This window comes from Macaca mulatta, chromosome 3 (genome assembly GCF_049350105.2).
Source record: "Macaca mulatta isolate MMU2019108-1 chromosome 3, T2T-MMU8v2.0, whole genome shotgun sequence".
In the NCBI taxonomy this organism is placed as follows: domain Eukaryota; kingdom Metazoa; phylum Chordata; class Mammalia; order Primates; family Cercopithecidae; genus Macaca; species Macaca mulatta.
In genome coordinates, this window is record NC_133408.1 from 14,358,737 (window position 1) to 14,380,988 (window position 22,252).

General features: G+C 51.2%; 1 protein-coding gene across 1 annotated transcript; it reads right to left on the minus strand.

Annotated features, from left to right (window-relative positions):
- Positions 1-1,983: 1,983 nt before the first annotated feature.
- On the minus strand, positions 1,984-5,226 carry OLIG2 (oligodendrocyte transcription factor 2). The gene is made up of 2 exons (XM_015133002.3): positions 5,135-5,226; positions 1,984-4,359 (listed from the first exon to the last, which is right to left on the minus strand). Exon 2 carries the CDS (start codon positions 4,296-4,298, stop codon positions 3,327-3,329), a length of 972 nt encoding a protein of 323 aa, XP_014988488.1. The 5' UTR covers positions 4,299-4,359; positions 5,135-5,226; the 3' UTR covers positions 1,984-3,326.
- Between the last annotated feature and the right edge of the window lie 17,026 nt (positions 5,227-22,252).

Genomic DNA, 22,252 nt, shown 5'->3' on the forward strand with positions numbered 1-22,252 from the left:
ACCTGCAGTGTGGCAGGGCAGCCTGCACCAGATCCCAGAAACTGTTACCTCTTTCCCTTCCCCTCTTGGTGAGGAGCCCACTACCAATGAAGAGCCCACCAAAGTCACAGTGGTTGCACACAGTCTCATCCTGTCCTACACCAAAGCCCAGCCACTGGCCTGAGTCCTCTACCTTGGCCCCGACCAGTCCAGGGCCACCCTCAGCGAGTAGCCACCTGCTCCTGGGGATGTGCACTGTGTGCGCTTGTGTGTGCCACTGTCTTTCTCCTCTACATCCAGAACTGCTCCAGTCTCACCCACCGTGGTCAAGGCCCCCAGCTGGGTGCACAGTTTAGGCAGCTGGCATGGAGGAGGGCCCAAAGCCTGGCTGGACACAGCCCCTCCTTCTTTGGAGGCCCTGGTCTTGCCTGACCTGGCTGGTGGCTGGTTGCTACTGAGAGCTTGGGTGCAGGGGTGTAGGGAAAGACTTGATTTATTGCCTTTCAACAACTGTCCTATGCAGACACCAAGCACGCTCAGAGCCTGCACCAGCACACCTGCCTGGCGGTGGGTGTGAAAGAGCCAAAACTGCCATCAAGACCACTACCCCCAGCGGCCAGGTTCTCAGCTCCAGCTGGTCTATGTTCCAGCCTCCTGGAGTCCCTCTGAGTGTGTCTGTGGCAGCAGCTGGACCCAGTTTTGAATTCTTTTCAAGTTTCATTTCAAATGGGATTTCAGAATAAAAACGACTAGACCCTGCCCTTCCTTCTTCTTGGATTCACATGGTGCTATTGGGGTGGTGGTGGCAGGAGGCTTTCCAACCCTCCTCAGCCCCCAGCCACTCAGCCTCTCCAAATCCCTCCCAGCCTTTGCAAAAAGCCAAGCCCATTGGTGAAAAGCTAGGCCTCCAGCACCCCATCCCTGGGTGACTGCTATCCTGGCCAGAGCCTGACATTCCCCGCTGGAGGACCAGGAAGTGCCTGTCCCCTGCTAGGGGATGGAGCAGTCTTCAAGTCTAAGCAAAGGGTGCCTGCCTGTGTCAGCCAGGCTCAGCAGTGCGACTCAAGAAATGGGGTTCTGACCAGGGAAATCTTCTGCACCCCCAGATCCAGGGTGGCCAGTGGCCACCAAAAATATTGTCAGAGAGAGGGCCCTGGACCAGGGGACGTTCTTACTGTGCCCATACCCGCTGTCTTTTCAGGGGTGCATTCTCAGGCCAGCCCTGGGGTGGGGAGACTGTAACAGGATCTACCCTGGTCCTTGACCAGGAAGGCCAAAGTTTTTTTATTTCTATCCAGAATCCCTCTTCACAGCCACATCCTAAATTTGCATCACGGGTTTGGATTGTGAGAACCCAATGGCCAAGAGGAGACAGAGGTGACCCCAGGAAGGAGCACGGAGGCCAAAGTGCTGCCAGTGCTCCTCCAGGCGGTGCGGAGCCCCTGATCCTTTGCAGTTCAAGGCGGAGGTGGCCGCTGGGGGAGGGTAGTGGAGATGGCTGAAAAGGAATGGAAGCGCTAGTGAATTCTGCACCAAGCACTCCCCAAGCGCTTTGCCGGGAACGCCACGGCTCCGCAGAACCCAGGTCAGCAGCTGAAGCCAAGGAAACCCGTAAGGGGAGGGTGGTGGCGGGAGACCGCCTCTGAGCAGAAAGGAAATAAAAATCGAGCAGTAGAGGACTCCTGAGAGCCCAGACCCCCAGCCAAAGGCGCAGCCCTCACCCTGCAAGTCCCAAAGTCCAATGCTCCGCGAAGGAAATATCCGCTTATAAAGGAACTCAATACTCAACTGAAAGGAAAGGCAGTTCCGGGTTAGGCGTCAGAAAATAGAAATAAGGACAAACAAGTTGTGAAAAACACCCGGAGGATTTGCTCGGAACATGTTTGAAAGACAATGCATGTGTGTCTCTAGTTCCAAACTGGGGGAACGATCCCCAAATCCGGCCCCAAGGTATCGCGTCCTGAACCCCTTTTCCGAATGGCACACGGATGGAAATCGCCCGAATTTACTTTAAATTTTATTTAAAATCTCAACACTCAGTCATTTATTTCGTTTTTGCAACCAAACAAGTAATAAATATTATTTAGCACTTTGTTTTTACAAAAATAAAACAGATGATACACTCTGCGAAGGTCGGGGGTGTTACACGGCAGACGCTACAAAGCCCAGTTTGCCACGCAGGCAGCGCCGAGGCGGCTTGCACGGACGCAGGAAGCACGTGGAGGAGTTTACCATTTGTGTTAAACGTGGCAAAAATAAACCAAAATAGAGGAAAGCCGGCTTAGACTCCGGTGGGGCTGGCAGTCACGTGAACAAACAGCTTAGCATCGCGCACTTACCTCATCATTGATACATTTACACATCCAAAAAAGAAAAATTTAAAAAGCGGACAGAACCCCCAAATAACCCAAACTGTTTTCACAGCAACTGCGTCTTAATTCTGTTACATTCTTATGTACCCAAATAACCAAATCACTTTGTGCTTAGAGAAGGAAAGATGAGTCGGTGGGGTAGTTTCTATTTTAAAATAATAACTAAAATGCATCCGCCCCTGAAATCAGCAGTTTTGGGTTATTCCAATCCACAAGTGGTTCTACTCTGAATGTCTATAAACTTGCTCATACTGTTGAAGAAGGAACATCCACAGATTTATTAGAAAACCATATTCTCCCAAATCAACGAGAGACGGGGAGGAGCGCCACAGTTCTTAGAGGGTGTGGATTGACCCAGATATTGAGCTTGGATATGACCATAAGCGCTTCTGATACCGAATGCCGGCTTCCAACTAACTTGTGTTCCCTGGCCTTGGGCCAGGGGCGACCCTGGAGGGCGCGGTCGGGCGGTTGCTTCTGCAGTGCGGCTACCCGGAGTCTCCCACAGGCCAAGAAAGGAGGAAGGGGAGTAAGTCGCCAACGTGTCCCCCTCCCACAACACCTCCTCCCCCACCAAGTGCTGCCCAGGCCGAGTCTGGAAGTCAGGCCATGCTCTCAGGGAAACACGTTTTTAGAATCTTTTTCCGGAGGTGGGGGTCGGGGGTCGGATGAGTTCTAGTGAGGAATGCACACAGCGGTACCTTTTCATAAAACGGTGTCTACTGGACCAGCGCAGGTTAAAGCCAGAGAGGGTTCGATCAGGTCCCGGAGCGAACATCCCCTCACTCCTCACTGCTCTGTGCGCTACCCCATTGCTCGGGTTCGCAGATGCTGGAGTCCCCACCATCCCCTACCCCCAGTCCGTGGTCCTGCGCCCCTCCTCGCGACAGAGCTCCCGAGCCCAGCGCAGGCCAGTCCTCGCTTCCCTGCGGCCCCGGGCTCCCCTGTCGCCAGAACGCGCCGGCGCCGGTCGGCTCACTTGGCGTCGGAGGTGAGGCGCGGCAGGCTGCCGGCGCCCATGGCCGACACGTGGTGGTGCGGCGGCGGCACCTGGCACATGCTGCAGGGGCAGGGCATGCCGCCCCAGTGCTGGAAACCCCCGCTGCCCCCACTGCCGCCACCCCCGCCCCCCAGCGGGGCGGCCGCGGCAGCAGACGGAGACTTGAGTAGGCCGTGCGGTGGACGGATGGAGCCGACCGACGGCAGCCCCGAACCGGGCAGAGAGGCGCTGGACACCGCCGCAGCGGCAGCGGCTGCAGCAGCCGCTGCGGCGGCGGGCGGCAGGATGGGGTGGTGCACCGCGGGGTGATGTGCTGCGTGCGCTGCTGCTGCCGGGTGCGCGGTGGCTGCGGGCAGGGGCGCGGAGTGCGCCAGGCCCCCACAGGCCGACGGGTGGAAGCCAGCGTGGTGGCCCCCGTAGATCTCGCTCACCAGTCGCTTCATCTCCTCCAGCGAGTTGGTGAGCATGAGGATGTAGTTGCGCGCCAGGAGCAGCGTGGCGATCTTGGAAAGCTTGCGCACCGAAGGGCCGTGCGCATACGGCATGACCTCGCGCAGGCCGTCCATGGCGATGTTGAGGTCGTGCATGCGCTTGCGCTCGCGGCTGTTGATCTTGAGACGCAGCTGCTGCAGCTCTGGCTCTGTCATTTGCTTCTTGTCCTTCTTGGTGGACGACGCGGCCGCCGACGACGTGGACGATGAGGTGCTGGACGAGGATGACTTGAAGCCGCTGCCTCCTAGCTTGTCACCAGGATGCGCGCCCGCAGAGCCCATAGCGCTGCGCAGCTCAGCGCTCAGCTCTGGCGGGCAGTCGCTCGGGGTGGACGAGGACACTGTGCCCCCAGTGAAGGCGCTGCCGCTACTGCCCTTACTCCGGGCTGGCAGAAAAAGGTCATCGGGCTCTGGCGACGACGGGCGGCTGGACACCAGGCTGGCGTCCGAGTCCATGGCCCCGGGGGAGGATAGTCGTCGCAGCTTTCGCAGGGTCCTCCTTCCCTAGGACCCGAAACTTCCAGGAGAGGAGGAGAAAAGAGAGAGAATGAGAGAGAGAGAGAGAGAGAGAGAGAGAGAGAGTCAGTGAGTGAGACAGAAAAGCTGCTCCCGCCTGCGCCGCAGTACCGCAGCGCGGGGTCCCGGCACAGGTGGCCCGTGGTTCCTCGTCCCCCTCGCTACTAACTCTAGCCCTCCTTTTAGCTGCACGCGGGTACCTATAATTAAGCTCTCTTTATCTCCCCTCCGCTCTCATGCAACAGGTTATTTCAGGGAGCGTTGGTGACCCTCGGGGTGCGGGTGGCATTCTAGAGGCTTCGTGTTTTCAGTTAGGAGTGGGAAAGCTGAGTCTCTCGGGCTGGAATAAACGAGTGGGAAGTGAGGGCCTTTCTTTGGGGACGGTGGAGATCTAAATAGAGAACTAATTATTTTGTTCCCCAGACGGGTCCACTTTATCTCCATCGACACCACGCAGCAAACACACGCACACGCACAAGCACCCAGCGCCGGCGCGGGGCCCAGAGTCCATGTGCTGCGTCTGGAGACTACGGGGAGCTCACCAGCTGACTTGGGCTTGGGCAGAAAGAGCTGTTGTCGCTCCGACTTCTCGCTTTTGGCGAGGGGCATGCAGCGGTGAGTGGGGGGAGGACAGAACAGCAAAGTCGCTCTGGAGAAATGGCTCGCAGAGAAGGGATCCAGACCCCCTGTATCGGAGCATTCTGGGTCACAGCGGAGTTGAGAAGCGTCTGTCCTTGGAATCTAGACTGGGGCTGCTGGGGGGCGGGGACACTTACTGTGGATGCGATTTGAGGAGCTCGCTCCGAAAAGCCTCAGCGGAGAACCTGGCACCGGGCACTGGTGTCGCGTAGGTCTATAATAAGCATCCGCACCTTTTGGGGCTCGGCCGGTTTTTATAGCCCGGTGGCAGCGGAGACGGCAGCAGCGGTGGCCGGGGCGGGGGCGGGGAACAATGTGCGTGTCCTGGAGGGGCTGCCGCGCCAATGAGCTGGGCCCGCCGGGGGGCTGGGAAGCTGATGTCATCCGGGCTAATTCCGCTCAATGAAACTCGCCAGGCCGGGCACACGCCTCCTCCCCGCGCATAACCAATGGGCGCCAGTGGCCGGGAGATTCTTAGGGAGGGACTAGAGGAGGGACCCGAGGAGGCGAGGGGGAGGAGAGGGGCGGGCTCAAGGGGGATGGAGAGGGCTGAGCGCGCTTGGGACCGGGGGAGAAAGGGAACGTAGTCAAATTTCTGTAAAAAATACGGCCAACACACAGTAAGGTTGGGGGACGGGATAATTTGGGGACCCTGCAGAGTCTAACAAACTAACGTGATGCCCCACGCAGCCGCACCTTTTGGGATGCGGTGGAAAACCCTGGCGACCCAGGATCCGGGGCTGGGGTCTCCTCCCTAGCTCTTCCTCTCTCTGGTTTCCCGCCGCCTGTTCCCATCTCACTGGCTTCATCAACACGTGGGCATTTGGCGCCCCAAATGTAAACGATGCCCAGGCACAAAGTCCCCACTTTCTTGGTGCTCTCCTCGCGCGTCTAGGAGGTGGCTGTGACTGCAGCTCCGCGGGCAGCCGGTAGCGCCCCCAGCTGGGGGCAGGGCCTTGAGGGGCAGAGGGCGGGTAAGGAGGGAGGGGACGGACTTCAGAAGAGTGTTTTGAAAGAATTCACAACTCTCCTTAGGTGGAGGATGGTGTGGATACAGGGACGAGTTATTTCCGCACGGTAGCCGCGCTAGCACCAGGGCAGAGTCGTGCCTGTAGTTAAACACCCCTCCATTTGTTAGCAGGGGAGCCGGATGATAGTATTTTCAGTGTCGTCTTTGTGATCGCCACACGTCTTAGGGCAGGGGCAAGGCTGGCATCTGTAGTCCGAGCAGGGCTACGCTGTAAAAGGTTAGCAAAGAGCCTTCTGCCCCAGTCGCCTGCTTTCTGGAACTGCATAGAGAAGTTTCAGGCCTGGGCAAGGCTTCTCCACGCTGTGGGCCAGACAGCGAGATCGAACCACTCGCGACTGCGTTGGGACATGTTTTACTGATTGCAGGCTGGCTCTAAAACCTGAAAACTCTTGACGATGAGGAATTAAGCCCGAACTGGAGAAGCACCTCACTGAAGTAGCTGAGGTACGAATGCATTCACCCGTTATACAAATGGGAAGACCCAGAGACGGTCTGCAGCAAGCCTACAGAAAAAATTGCTAAGCCTTTACAGCGCCGCCCTGCTTGGACTACAGACGCTGGCGCTGGCGGTTCCTTATAGTACGGGCAGCAGCCTGTCTCCCCTAATCCCTAACCTGTTCCCCGAGCTGAATTTCTAACACCTATACATTTCGAATTCAGAAATTTGTTTCTGCAGATCTCGGATAGCTAGCACTTGACACTGTGAGCGCGCGCGCACGGGTACACACCTACAGTCTCCTAGGGAGTGTGAGGAACGTCGTGTTACTTCCGTTGTTGGGAAACTTTTACTGTGCAAGTACGGTTTTAAAAACAAGCAAACAAATAAGCACAGTAAATAACTGGACTTCAAGTAGCAAAGTTACAAAATAAACAAATATAAAAAGAAACCCACGTTATTGCCCCTAGTTCTGGGATATGTCTCCCTCTGTGGTCTACGCTAGAAGCCCAGCCGGCTCTCGCCTTCGCCCCAGTCTCGTGCCTTCTGGAACATTATTTTTCAATCCGCGTGTTTCCCAGCTGGCTCTGCAGCCATCCGTTAAATATGTATTTAAAATATGAAGAACTGAAGCGTGGTGTTATGCCGTCCAACGGTTTCAAGGATGACCCATAATCGTTCAATTAGTAGAATCTGCCACTCGGACAACGCAGGGAGCGGGGGTGGGGATCAGAAAGGGCTCGGGCATTTGAAGATGCCTCCTTCGGGCCTGCCCCGCCAACAGCAGCGAGGACATGTGTGGAGGTGCGCGCTGTGGGGCCACCAGTCGGGGCGTGGAGTTGTGCGCCTGCCAGTGTAGCTAATAAACACCAGCAGGCGCAACGTGCGCCTTGGTTGCAGCCGCTGAGGTTAGCCCAGCCGCCGGCACGTGTCCCGGAACCCGATTTCTTTTTTTGTTGCTGCCCACTCGTGTCTATCCTGCGACCGACTTGCGGCGGTGAGAGCAAGCGGTCTGAGGTTCTTTGCACGCTCGGTCCAGTGGCTGGAGTTGGGAATCGGGGTGAAAGTCGAGGGGCCCGTCTTGGCACTGCGCGAGTCTAGAGCCTGGAAGGCAAAGTCCGAAGCTCTGTGCTGCTGCTGGCCCCTTCTTCACCCGGCAGCCTTCCCTCAACATCCTCCCTTCCCCAGAGTAGTTTGGGAGGTTGGGGAGATCTGTGTCGCCCCTGGGCTCCCTTAGCCCTGGTGCCAATCGGATACTGAGTACCTCTCGCTGTGTCTCCTATGCCTCCCCACCCCCTCCCAGGAATAACTAGAAATTAGATCCCAGCGCCCAAGTTTGCCCTGGTGCGTCCTGGAGGCGTCCCCAGCACTTGTCCGGGTCCTGCGCCCCCCGCCCGGGGTGGACAACCTGGGCGGGTCCCAGGCACTGTGGTTCCCACCAGCGCGCGCACGCAGCTGGGGCCCCTTCCTCCGGAATGGAGTGCTCACTTGCCGAGGCTAAGGGGCCCCGGCTCCGGGAGTTCCTGGTTGGCTCCCGCGTCCTGGTGCTGTTGGCCTTCTCCGTGTTTTTCCCTCCTCTTTGTGTTTCTCTCCCACAAAAGACCGGGTGCGTGTCGGGGCCGGCCTTTGTTGGACCGCCGGGCGGCCCGGGAGGAGCCCGTGCCAAACCGGCGGGCTCTCGCGCGGCTCCAGGGCGCAGACCTCCCACTGCTTCCCGGGTCCCTCCCGGGCCTTCTTTCTGATTCTCTCCCTTCCCTTCTCCGAGTTCCTGCTCACATTCAGGCTGCGTCTCGGCCTGGCTGCCAAAACAGAAAGACGTTCTTGCGCAGAGCTGACCAGGGGTGGCGGCGGGAGGCAAAGGATCCCGGCACCGGAAAGCAAAGCAAAGAAAAAGGCATTACAGCCATCGTTCCTGGTCGCGAATGACAGCGTTTCACTACCAAACGTGTGCTATATGACCTCTCAGAAGTCAGAACTCTGCAAACAAATGGCGTGTCTTTCTCACAAAACAGCTCCAGGAGTCGTCCAGGGTCAGCGCGGCTGGTGAGAACCGCGGCTCCCGGGACTGGTCCAGGACAGTTCACGCTTGGTGTGGAGGATGGGTCCTGGCACTTGGCAGGTGCTTGGTAAATACTTCCGAATGCACACACGTGCAGATGTGCATGCGGATTGGTGTGAAACATGGTCCGTAAAATACATGTAAATGTGGGCAAAGGTGTGTTACGTGTTTATTCGCCGTATATAATAAACTGTGAGGTCTGTAATCTAGATCTTGGGGTATATGGGCACCTTTACAATGATTGGGGTGTTGACTTCCATCTAATGACAACGATGACCACTTAAAGGCAACTTAAATTGTGCCAGGAGTTTCAGGTGTCTTGATAACTGAATGTAGTCTTTAATTTAATTTAATTTAGTCTCTCACTGGCCATAGGAGGAAGGTATGACTTCCATTTTACAGACGGGGAAAAGCTGTGGGCATTTGTCCAAGATCCTGCCAGCAGAGGGCCTGGAGGTGTGGGGAGGCAGGGAGTATGGGCTCAGAGACTTAGAGATCTCCAGTTGTCCTTTTTCCACCTTAGGTTCTCATTGGTAAAACGGGTTTCTAGAAGCTACCTGTGGCTTCCAAGGTGTCTGCTGGATTTGGAGGATGTGTAAGAACCAAATAAAGCCCTCCCCTTGCAATTTTTGTCTTCTGCTAACAATCTGAGTGACTGTGAGGCAGTGTGAATCCAGGATCTCCTTAGCTGGCCTGGCTTAAGCTCGGGCACCAGCAGAGGCTGGGCTCTAGGAATGTTCCAGAGGAAGGCATGGAGCTTGCTGAAAGGGGTGCTGCCCCAGGGAAACGAAAGGACAACAAACAAAAATGCAACCTAACAAAGCCCAAACCAGCAACTGCCCCTCCCAGTCAACCCTTCTGTCAAGATCCCGATCTGTGCTGGAAAGCTGGCTTGACAGCCACCTGGCTATCCTAGAAGTGCCCTTGAAGTTAAGCTGCCCCCCACCTTCGCAGTGGGACAACACTGGGATAGGACTGAGGGGGACACAGTGAACTTTCATTGAGCTCAGCTTGCAAACAGCTATCTCAGCCAATCTTCACTGCAGCCCCTTTGGGGCTAGGAGGAAGGCACGTTGTTCCCGTTTTACAGATGAAGATACTGAAAATTGAGGTCAAGGCAGGGGTGGTCTTCAGTATCCAGCCCACCGGATCACAGCTGCCTGAGGCTTCTAGGGTTTCATCCTACACCTCCCTTTCCCGCACCCGCACCCCAGGAGATGCTAGACACACACTGGCATTGACAGAGCTGTCTACCCCACGGCAGGCCACCCCCTTTGACAAGTTGTGATTAATTCTGAGAGTGGAGGATCAGGGTAAACAGGTTAGGGTGTCTCCGGTTGGCTGGCTGGCAAGACCATTCGGTCATAATGTGAACTGGGAAACCCCGACTGGTCGGGGGGTTACCGCTTGGGGCCAGGTGTTTCCCTGCGCCCGGAGTAGTTGCACACGTGGAGGGCATGGAACCCCTCGCCTCAGGGTATGAAGTAGGATTTCCTATCACCCCCCTGGGAGCACTGGGCGGACCACCTGGTTTACTATATGGGAGGTGGGGGCGGGGGATGGTGCTTTCTTCAGGGATCTCGCCACTGTGCACATAATAAGTAGCAATATGTCTCCCCATCGCCTGTCAGGATCAAGTCCAAGCCCTCTAACCCTGCCTACGGGGTCTCCAACCTGGCCCCTGAGGGCTTTTCCTCTACCCCTCCCACACTGGGTGGTCCAGCGCTTTCCCCATCCTTCCCCACCACTCCCAGCTCCCCCATCCCACAAGCCCTTCCTCCAGTCCATCTGAGCATCTTGTCCAAGCCATTCAGGGGTTGTCCTGGGAAGGCCCCTCCACCCCTCCTTGAGCCCGTGTAGCACCCAGAGCTCCCCCATGCAGATCTGGGTTCTCATCATTGTGTTGTAAGGATCTGGCTTCCTCCACAGTCAGGGAGCATCTTCCTCCACCGCCAGGGTCCTCACAGTGCCTGGACCTGCCTTGCATTCCCCGGGCCCAGAACAGGGACAGGCCCAGAAGGGCTGCACATGTTGAAGAGCTGGTGATAAGACTGTTGCCCAAAGAGTTTTACCGGAGTTTCCACACAGCCCGAAAGACAGTCACGATGGCTTCAGTGCTACAATTTCCCGCCTAGTTAATCCAGTTTCAAAAATGCCTCTTGGGCTGCTCACTGCGGGCCTTATGAGGACTAGGTGCAACCCATTCCCTCCTCCCCACTAGCCATCAGTAATGAGCGACGCCTGGTCCCCCGCTAGACGGCCCCTCTCCAATATCTACCGCGCTTCAGGTTGTCCCGGGACTAACGCCAGAGAGCGGCTGGTGCAGCGGCGCACCTGGATAGTGCCCTCCGCCGCCTGGCATCCTAGCTCGGGGCTGCCCCGACGTTCAGCGGGTGAGGATTCTGCAGCCAAGCGGACTGACTCCCGAGCAGAGTCTCCCCGGCCCCGCGGAGCTGCGCAACGTGCGGGAAAGCCTCCACCGCGTGAGCCCCAGGCTGCAGGCCAGCGCCGCAAACTTCCAGGCGTCAGGGGCCAGTGGCCCGCAGTTTGTGCCGGATGGGTTCAGCTTGCAACGCCGCTGCAGAGCTCGGGCGCCCTGCAAGGCGCGCCCGGACTCGGTTTGGGGTTTGGACTAGTGGGGAAGACAGGAGTGGAGGCTGGGCGTGCTCCTCTGCTCCCACTTCCTCCAATATTCCCCTCCAATACATATAAATCAATTCTATCTTTGATTTTCTTTCCTTACACCTGGCTCTTGAGAACCAGGAACCTCGGGAAGGCTCCCCGCGCCCGCCCGCCTCCTTCCAGTGAGGTCCTGGGACGTGGGTGTTCGTTGGAAACAAAAGGTCTCGATCCCACCCAGACCCACTGAAACGGAATCCACATAAGCCAAGGTCCCCAGGTGGTGCACCTGCACAGTGGCGTTTGAGAAGCCTTGCTCTCCGTCTTCTGGGGCTCATGCTAGGCTTTGCTCCTCTCTCCAAGGTCCTGGGGTCTTCCAGTCCCATACACAGACCCCCGTCTGAAGCTCACAAGGGTATCTGTTGGAGATTCAGCAACCTCTCCCAAACCATATGAATAGTCATGCTTCCAAACCCCTTGACCACCTGTTAAACAACATTCAATAAGCATGCTGTTAAAAAGATGCATGTACATTGTAAACAAACAAACCAAAACTGAAATGATACAGAAAGCGAACGTCACCATTACCATTCCAACACCTCTGCCCCTCCCAGCAAACAACTGTCAAGATTTTGATAATGCCCTTCTAGCCTGGTTGTATACAAACTTTGTAACCTGCTTAATTTTATTTCTCAGCACCTCTTAGATGTCTTTCCATATAAAAACAAGATCCACCCAATCCCCTTTAACTGTGTAGGGCTGCAGTGTTCAATCCCCTTCGGACCTTCCTCTCCTTTGCCCAGGGCTTGTTCAGCCCGGAAAAACTGGCCAGAGCTGGAACCCCTGAAATCTGTTTCCACTGTGTGGATGGTTGTGCTGGGAAGACCCTGGGGTCAGGACCCCTCCTGACAAGACACGGAAGGCATGCTCTCCTCCTGGTCCCTTTGGGGCTCTGCACCCAGAGCTCGCTCTCCTTTGCAGAGTCTTTTCCTGCATATACAGAGGGAAGAACTGGTTCCTACTTTGCCTGAAGAAGAGGCAGACGTGTGTGGAAAGCTGAGCCCACTGGTCTTTAAGTGGCTTAGTTGGCTCCAGGAAGAATGACTTTAAGGTGGGAGCAAGACATTCCTTGACTGCAGTTGTGACCAGGCAGAACTTGGGTTCTGTGACTTTGCAAAATGTGGGGGTTTTAGACATTTATTTCTTTCTTTCCCCACGTCCAACAGTAACAACAGATCATCTGCTTCTAGGTTGAATCGAAGGCATTTGTCTAAGCAAAGAGGCCATTCTGTTTAGGCAGTGTTTACAGTTTGCACTAAGAAAGAAATAAAAAAGAAAGGGGGGTTGAGGGATGGAGCGAGAGAGGAAGGAAGGAAGGAAGGAAGGAAGGAAGGAAGGAAGGAAGGAAGGAAGGAAGGAAGGAGGGAAGGAAGGAAATCATATAAACTGAAATTCCCTCCTCTTTAAACCATGTTTTGAATAGGTACTGTGTAGCACTTACCTGAAGTAAAACTAATAGTACACAGAGTATTTGATTAAAAGCAAGTCTCCCTGGTACAACTGATCTCCTTCCCCCAGACCCCCAGAGGCAATTACTGTTGCAGTTTCTTGTGTAGTCTATAAATATTCTTTGCAAGTACAAACTATATTTAAAGATCTTTCTCTTTTTTTTTTCTCCACACAAATGGTAGCATACTCTGTCCACTGTTGTTTCTGTACCTCACTCTCTCAACTGAACAGAGAATGCTCTCTTTCTAAACCTACAAACACACACATGCATACCTGCAGCCCATATTTAGAATACAGTCTTTCCATGGGGCAGAGTGTGGTGGCTCCTGCCTGTAATCCCAGCACTTTGGGAGGCTGAGGCAGGCAAATCACCTGAGGTCAGGAGTTCGAGACCAGCCTGGCCAGCATGGTGAAAGCCTATCTCTACTAAAAATACAAAAATTAGCCGGGCGTGTTGGCAGGAGCCTATAATCTCAGTTAGTCAGAAGGCTGAAGCAGAAGAATCGCTTGAACCCGAGAGGCGGAGGTTGCAGTGAACCGAGGTCATGCCACTGCACTCTAGCCTGGGTGACAGAGTGAGACTGTCTCCAAAAAAAAAAAAATTATTTCCTGGTCACAGGTGCAGGAAAAATTATTTGCCCAATCAAAATGAGGGCCTGACCCCCGCCCCACCCCCAACCTCAAAAAAAGCTACCTAGCTCTTTATGGTGCTTTTTTTTTTTTTTTTCTTGCCTCAGTCACAGAGAAGCTAGGACACTCTGTGCTAGGATGATGGGAGATCAAGGTGCTTCCTACGCTGAATAAACTTCTCTAAGCTGGCCCCAGAATCTGGTACTTTTAGGCACTGCCTGAAATGTACAGATGGGTCCACTTTTTCCTACTGTAATTGCAAAAACAATAGTATTTCTTCTCTCCCATTTGTAGGGCAATCAGACAGAGGGATCCAGACAGACATATTTTAAAGAATATATATATAAGACCACTAGATGAAGCTAATGAGCTATTCTTTTATGTCTGATTATTTTTGAATACGTGATCTATTTACATAGTTCAAAATTCAAAACCATATAATGCAAAGTTTGTTTACTACACTTGTTCCCCCAGCCACCCAGTTCTCTTTTGTCTATCCTTCCAGTTACTCTTGTGTATCTGGAAGGATACACATGGAGTGTATGTGTATACAAATGTTACCATTTTATATTGTAAAAAATGTATATTTTACACAAATGGTAACATACTGTGCACACTGTTTTCCATCTTGCTTTTATCCAGTTAGTATCTTGGAGATGGCTTTTTAGCTGCCTGTTAAAAGCTTCCTTAAAAATATTTTCATCCTTTTGTAATATGGGTATGTCATAGTGTCTTTCGACAGGCCACTTGCTGTCAATAATAAACATATGTTTAACAAAGCAGAAGCGTGTGTTCTCTCATCTAAGAGACCAGAGCATTTGCTCCCAGCAGGTCTGGCACCCATAGTGTCAGGGACCCAGGCTCCTTCTCTCTTCATTCTTGGCATCCTTCGAGAGAGAGAGTGGCCTCTCATTCCATTCTCGTCTCCCAGCTAGCTGGAGTCCCAACATGTTATAGGTTTATTATTGACAGCTAGTGGCCTGTCAAAAGACATTTAGAATGTTTCCAGCTTCGTAGTATTACAAACAATGCTCCCATGAAATACCTGGCAAATTTTCATTTGCACATGTGTAGATATGTCGTATATCATAAGGATAAATCCCTGGAATTAGCATTATGGGGCCACATAATCTGTGCATTGTAATTTTGGTAGATGTTACCAAATTGTCACTTAACTGTTGTTGTCCCCATTTATGTTGCAATGTATAAGAGAGACTGCCTGACTGACGGCTGATTTAAATGCTCAACTTTTATTTTCCTAAGTCCAGGGAAAAGATGATTTCTAATTTGGATGTCAGAATAGGTGATGAGACTGACCACTGTGGCACTACATGGGAGAATAATAAAGTGTCACTTCCTTCCTCAAAACATCAATGCTACGAATTACAGATGATTTCAACATCTGGGACCATTTCCAATCCTTCCAAAGATTTAACAGTGACTTTTCCAAGGAGTTGGGTAGAGCAGCCCAGGTGCATCAATGCATTATATCTGCTGAGGAATATTTATGTTTTAAGTAAATAATTCAACTGATATTTATTGACCTCCTTTCCTGTGCCATGAACTGTCATAGGTGCTGAGGTCCTGCAGCATCTCTGCTGTCAAACTTTGTGCTCAAAGTAATTGTGATCATAATTATTACAATTTCTTTGATTTCCTCTCCAGCCCTGAGAGGCAGTTAGAGTGCATATGATTAACACAAGGGTTCCCTAGTCATATTGCAGCGTGGCAAACATCGCTGATCATTCCTCCAAATCTGTTCCACTTTCTGTGTGGAAATGCACTTTTTGGTTGGGCATGTGGCCACCTGGAATAAAAACTACATATCCCAGCCTCCTTATATTTCCCAGCCTCCTTTGTGACCAAGTTCTGGCCAGTAGGAAGTAAGCAGAAGTGGCATGGGCAACTTCCAGAGGTATCCTTTCAGAGAGAGAGCATGTTCTTCTCATTCCATTCTCATCTCCCAGCTAGGCGGAACCCCAACCTCCGTGATGGTGGAGGCTGGAAGAGCCATTGAGGATCATAAGTTGGCTGTGGGGCCACATATAAAAGAGCATGAAAAGAGAAGGAGTCTGGGTCCCTGATACTATGGGTGCCAGACTTGCTGGGGACCAAATCTTTGGTCTCTTAGATGAGAGAACAAACCATTCTGCTTTGTTAAAGCCATCATGTTGGTTTTTTTAATGCACTGAAACCAAATACTAACCAAAGGTAACAGACTTTTGAACTCTGAGTGGGGACTTTTGCATGTCTGGAGGGGTATCTCTCTGCTGCAGACATCTTTGTTCTGTCAACTGAGTTTGAATCCTGACTGCTACTCTGGGCAGAATGATAACAAAACTCCAGGTTCACACACTATTGCAATATTAGGAGGCTATCCCTCACTTTAGAGGATGCTGTGAGGGAAGGGTGAGTGAGCATGTTCTGGTCACTCGTGATGCCAGGCAGGAAGTGGGGGTGGTGATCAGGATTCACCCTAGACCAACTTATGTAGCAGATGTTGTTGGTCCTGGTTGCCCCTTCACCCTTTCTTTTTGTTTTATGCTTTTGAGCATAACAAAGACATCTGTCCAGACAGATCTGCTCCAGTCCCTTTTTGTCTTTAAGCTTTGGTGTGCTTTCTCTCTCAATGGCCAACATTTTCAACTCATCTTCACAGGGCTGTGCGTGGACTCCTGGGGATGCTTTGCTGACTATGGAGAGAACTGAATGCAATGACGGTGCAAGGTTTCGTAGCTCTGGGCCAAGGCATAATTTTTACTCTAGAGATCCCTTGTGGGTTCAGGCAGAAGCTCAGCCTCTTTAGCAGGACATTTGCCTGAGATTTCAGTCTTTCTTGGCTTCCTCTCTGGCTTAGTTTCCCCCTATCCCTGCCAACTCCCTTAGCAGCCTCCACTGGAAGTATTTTTATTGATAGATCACTTAGCCACAAACCCTCATCTCAGCATAACAGCTGAGCCAACATTTCTCTGTCATGTAACAGCCTGTATGGAGCATCCCTCAGCTGAGACAGTGGTTCCACAGTGTCTTTTTTATCTTGTTGCATTGGCATCCTTCCTGTGTTGCCTTTCCTCTCTTGTGCTGATGGCTGCTGTGGCTCCCACCATCATGTATGCATTCCAGTCAACACTGGGAAGAGGGGGAAGTAGAGGGCACACCACCTTCTCTTAAGGTAGGACCCAGAGGCTGCGTTCATCACTTCCACTCACATCCCATTGGCCAGCACTTAGTCACATGGCGACACCTAAAGCCAAGTAAGGCTGGGAAGTGTAGTCTTTAGATGGATGGCCAGGTACCACCAATTGGAGCCCAATAGGGAATAGAATGGTAAAAATAGAGGAGAATGAATATTGGGGTAAAAACCCAGCAATCTCTGTCATGCCTAGGAATCACTACCTTAAATGCTAGGAACTACATTTTCCTACTGCTAGGGGATGCTTGATTCACTTTGAAAGTATACCTTTAGCTGTTCTGACCAGGTATACCTTTAGCTGTGAATGCCCTGAAGTGGTGGGGGATGTTTCTGGAAAAGATCTGGGAGGTCATCATCACCTCCAGCATAGTTACTGGGTCTTGGGCCTAGGGCTGGCAGCTGAGGTTAACATGTCTCAGCGAGGGACAGCGCAGACAGAGCTCCTAGCAGAAAGCTGATGTGAAGTGGGTGGCATGGGTTGGCAGGTAGCATAATGTAAAGGGGTGGATTCAGCAAGAGGATATAACAATTGCAAATATATATGCGCCCAACACTGGAGCAACCAGGGATATAAAGTAAATATTATTAGAGATAGAGAGACAGTTGGACCCCAGTACAATAATTGCTAGAGACTTTAACACCCTACTTTCAGCACTGGACAGATCTTCCCCTAGGGGCTGGCATGGCCCATAAACTGCCCTAGGCCCCTTATACTGACAATGAGTCAGGCAGGACCTGCCACCTGAGTCTTCTTGTGGGGGGGTGGGTGGGGTAGGGATGGTGCAGAGCCCTTGGAGGTCCAGGGCCTGGATTTGAGCAGGAGCCAGCAGGTCTTCTGATAGTATGGGGCTTCCTTCCAGGACTATTTTCCAAGGATTAAGAGGCTTGCCCCTTGTCCTGGGTTGAATGGTGCACCCCCCTAAAAAAATATGTGAATATCCCTGGAACTTGTCAATGTGCCCTTGTTTGGACAAAGGGTCTTTGCAGATGTCATTAAGTTAAGGATCTTGAGATGATATCATCCTGGATTACCAGGCAGGCCCTAAATCCAATGACAAGTGTCTTTATAAGAGAAAGGCAGAGGGAGATTTGAGACAGATAGAAGAGGAGAAGATGCAGCCAGGAGAAGGCCAGCCAGGGGCAGAGATGGAGGTGATGCAGCAGCAGGCTGAGGAATGCCTGAGGCCACCAGAGTCTGGAAGAAGTGAGGAAGGATTCTCCATTAAAGCCTTCAGAGGAAATGCGCTCTGGCCAACACCTTGCTTTTGAACTTCTGACCTCCAGAGCTATGAGAGAATAAATATCCATTGTTTTAAACTATGAAGTTGGTAGCAGTTTGTTATGGCAATGCTGGGAAGCACCTCCATAGTGAAGACTCAGCCACCAGTTGGAGGCGAGACAGCGCAGCAGGCTCAGTGACGACGGAGAGGTGTGTGCCTTTGGCCTCACCTCTCTGGCGGGTTCACTCTCCTTCGCCTCCACCCCACGCTCTGCTCCTGGATTCCTCCAGTTCAGTCAACCTGGTATGGGGAGGAGACTGAGGCATTTGTCTCCTTGGCTTCCTCCCTGTGATGTCTATTGCAGCTTAGCTATGTCCCCAGTACTAGGTCATGGTTACTTCCAAGGCAGCCTTTTCTGCACAACTCTCTTTCCTCCAGGTTCTGGAATATTCTCCCTCCCATTGTTCTTTGGGGACAGCTCTGGCTCTGTTAGCTCCTGGCCCCTGTACTATCTCTTGTGGCTTCTCTACATGCTGGCTCCATTGTGGTAATGAGTCCCTTTGTAAATTAGTCCCTCTCCAAGTAACTTGAGTGTGCTATTTCCTGCTGGGACCCTGACTGAGACAGTGCAGCTGGGGCTCCATCTCCCTGGTTTTATGGAGGGTGGGAATCAGGGTAGAAGTGTAGAACTTTAGATGGTAGGTGTAAGTTTCCTGAGGGCCAGAACTCTGCAAAGGGGTGATCCACATATTCTGAACAGTGAGATGAGAGAGTGCTTTGGGTTCTCTATGTCAGGGACCAGGATCTGGCCTTCATTCTCTGAAGGGTCATGCATTCTGCCTCTGTTGAAATCTAGTGCTTTGGCACCATTGATGTCTCTTGATGTCCAGAGGCTCATCCAGAGTGAGATACAACTTGCCTGGCAAAGCCTCCTGGAGGGCTGAAATATGGATGGACACAGAGAGGGCTCCATGTCCCCATTACCTCCCCAGAACAGGGAGTGTTCCAAGGACAAAAGTGTTCCAAGTTGTAGAATTAGGATGAAATTCCATGAAACCCATTATGTGCATTGAAGAACATACATCCATGTTTCAATTTCCAAATAGTTCTCACTCTTCCCTGATGTCTTAGTTTGTGTTGCTGTAAAGAAACACCTGAGGCTGGGTCATTTATGAAGGAAAGAGGTTTATCTGGTTCATGGTTCTGCAGGCTGTACAAGAAGTGTGGTGCCAGCATCTGCTTCTGGTGAGGGCCTCAGGAAGCTTCCAATCACAGCAAAAGGTAAAGGAGAGCAGGCATCACACAGCGAGAGAGGAAGGAAGAGGAGAGAGGAGGAGAGAGGTCCAGGCTCTTTTTTAAAACAATCAGTTATCATAGGAATCAATAGAGTGAGAACTCATTCATTACCAAGAAGATGGTACCAAGACATTCAATGAGGGATCTGCCCCCAAGACCTATTATCTGAACACCTCCCACCAGGCTCCACCTCTAACACTGAGGATCAAATTGTAGCATGAGGTTTGGTGGGAGCAAATATCCAAACCACATCACCTGACAAAGTACAAACAATGACTCAAAGCCCCATTCAGATGCCCTGTGCTCATCAGTGTTTCTGTTGTCTGGAAGGTGACGCCGAAGAAGTTGGCCCCAACTCCAGACCCAGATGACTGTCCAGCTGACTCACCAGCCTGAGAAAAGGAAACAGAAGAGGAAAACCCAGATTTGAGGCCAGGGGATGGAACATGGAGAAACACGACAAAGGAGAAGCTTAAAGCAGAACAGACCACAGCCAAGGAGATGTCTCTGAGTTGGAAGGAGAACACCACCATTTTCTTCAAAATATTTTATTGGTGAGTATTTTTCTGGTAATAGAAGTCATACATGGTCCTTGGTAGAAAATATGGAAAATACAGGATCTGATCATTGTAGAAAGCTTAGTAAATACAAGGTGTCATGGTAGTCAAGGTGAGAGATGACAAGGACCCTGTTATGGATTGAGCTGTGTTTCCCTGACCCAAATTCGTATGTTTAAGTCCTAACCCCCAGTACCTAAGAATGTGACTGTATTTGGACATAAGGTCTTTAAAGATGTAATTAAATTAAAATGAGGTCATTGGGGTGGGCCCTTAATTTAATATGACTAGTGTCCTTATAAGAGGAAGAGATTAGGACACAGACACACACAGAGGGGAGACCACGTGAAGACACATGGAGAAGACGACCATCCACAAGCCAAGGGGAGAGGCCTCAGAAGAAACCAACCCTGCTGACACCTTCATCTCAGACTTCCAGCCTCCAGAATTGTGAGACAATACACTTCTGCTCTTTAAGCCACCCAGTCTGTGCTACTTTGTCGTGGCAGCCCTAGCAGACGAATGCAGACCCCAACCTTGGGCAGTAGCAGACACATGGAGAAGAGGGAAGGGATGGAAGACATTTTTAGGAGGTGAAATTGGCAAACTTGGTTGAATGGCTCCATATGGACAAGTGGGGGTGCAGAGTAGTGGAGAATTTTGTTAGTTTTCTAAGCCTGAGCAGCTGGATGGATGAGGGTGCCCCATCTCATCAACTGTGATGGAGAATCCACGAGGAAGAGTTGCTGTTTGGAGGAGTTGAAGGGGAGACGCGGGAGGGGCACCCGGTGGGGATGCCTGTTCTCTGGTTGATCTAGTCCAGGGCTTCAAGCCAAGGGCTGGAGGGAGGCACAAGGGCACATCAGTGCGAGCAGAAAGCATACTGCGAGTAGAGGAGGGTGGCAGAGGACAGACCCCCGGGGAGGTGCACATTTATTTTCTTGGAGGAAGGGACCATCATGTATTGTGCTGATGATCGCATCGCAGCTGTTCACATTTATTAGGTTGATTCCAAAATATTGTCTGCCTCCCCTAATTTCTCTTTCAACCTATTGTTTAAAAATTCCCAAGATAGGCACAGACAGACTACTCCCCAAATGCTAAATTGGTCAAATTAGGGGGAAGGCTGTCTCTTTAACCTACCCCTGTGATTATTTGGTACACATGGTGCTTAGCATGCTGGCGTCCAGGAACCACCATATGTGCAGGTAAGTGCAGAGCCGAGTGGTCAAACAATGGGCTGTTTTGCTTTTAGCAATACATGCTCTTACTTTTTTGTACCCCTCTGGCCTCCTTTCTTTAAACATTTTTTAATTGAAAAAAAATGCATATCAATGTGTGTTAGAAATGTGTGGGAATGGAAACAATAGTCTCTCCTAATGGTGTGAATAATGATGTGATTTTTGTTATTATCATATTAGTGCCAGCATATCTTGCAGGATTACTATGTATCAGGCACTATGCTGTATTGTTTCTCTTAGGATATGTAGTTTTCCACGAAGACATACGATTCTGAAACCCTGGAGAATACAAAATTGAAAATTAGCTTTCTGTTTAAGAGTGCAGGCTCTGGATTGAGGTTGCCTGAGTTAGAATTCTGATTTCCTCACTTATTAAACTAATGCCATTCTTGGTGAGCTACTTAATGTCTGTGTCTCAGTTTCCTCATCTGTAACAGTGTCTTCCTCACAATTTAATATGAGTGTCAAATTTGATAATATGGGGAAAGCATGTAGAACAGTGCCTGGGACATAGTAAAAGCTCAATGAATTTCACTGTAAGGGCTCCCTATATATGAGTATTTCAGGAGGTTTTTTTTACATGACTTAAGATTGTTTTTGGAAAATAAAAAATTAATAAACAAGAGCTAGCACGGCTATCTTTAGGCCTCAGTTGTATTAAACTCAAAGACTTAGTATTTCTCCAATACTCTGTAAACTCTCCCATGCTTGTTTCATGTACATTTCTTCAGTCCATCTCTCTGCATTGAGGCTAGATCAGCTACCTGCCTGCTTCTGTTTAAAGAAATGATTTCCTTCTTTGAAAAAAGAACATGCCTATGGTGTCTCCTTACTACAACATGTTTGGGATTCCAGCAATTTCTTTAAGTTACTTCCTGAATGGAGTTGTCACCATTATCCTACTTTAAAACTCCAGTATTCAGTTCCACATTTTAAAAAGTTCTTTAAAATCTCATACCAAGAGGAAGACGCCAGTCAGTCTACTGCCTGACATTTTATTAAGAATTAAAAATAATGAAGCCAGCAGAGATACAGAGAGAGACTAATTTAGAAACCTGGCATGATTGCTTTTAATTTGTTGACAATGTGGTGTTTGTGGGGGAAGGGAGGTGGTGGGGGAAGGACAGGGTACCGCATGGCCAGGCTCAAGCAGGCCTTGCATTAATGGGGTAACAGCTGAACTAAGTGTTCACAGTGAACACATCAAAGATTGTAGTCTTTGAGATACCATTTTTTCTATTCCAGGGTGTCAAAGGTGGCTGCAAATATATCCAGCGCTTTCTGGGTGGCATTGTTTAGGATGCTGGCCCAGCAGATGGCCCCAAATGCACCTCAGCCTGGTAAAGCAGAGACCACATGGGATGACATAGTCTTCTCATTAGCAAACAGGAAAAAAAAAAAGGCAAGGATGAGAAAGGAGAGAGATAAAAAGAATACACAAAGACATTTACATATTTACATTGTC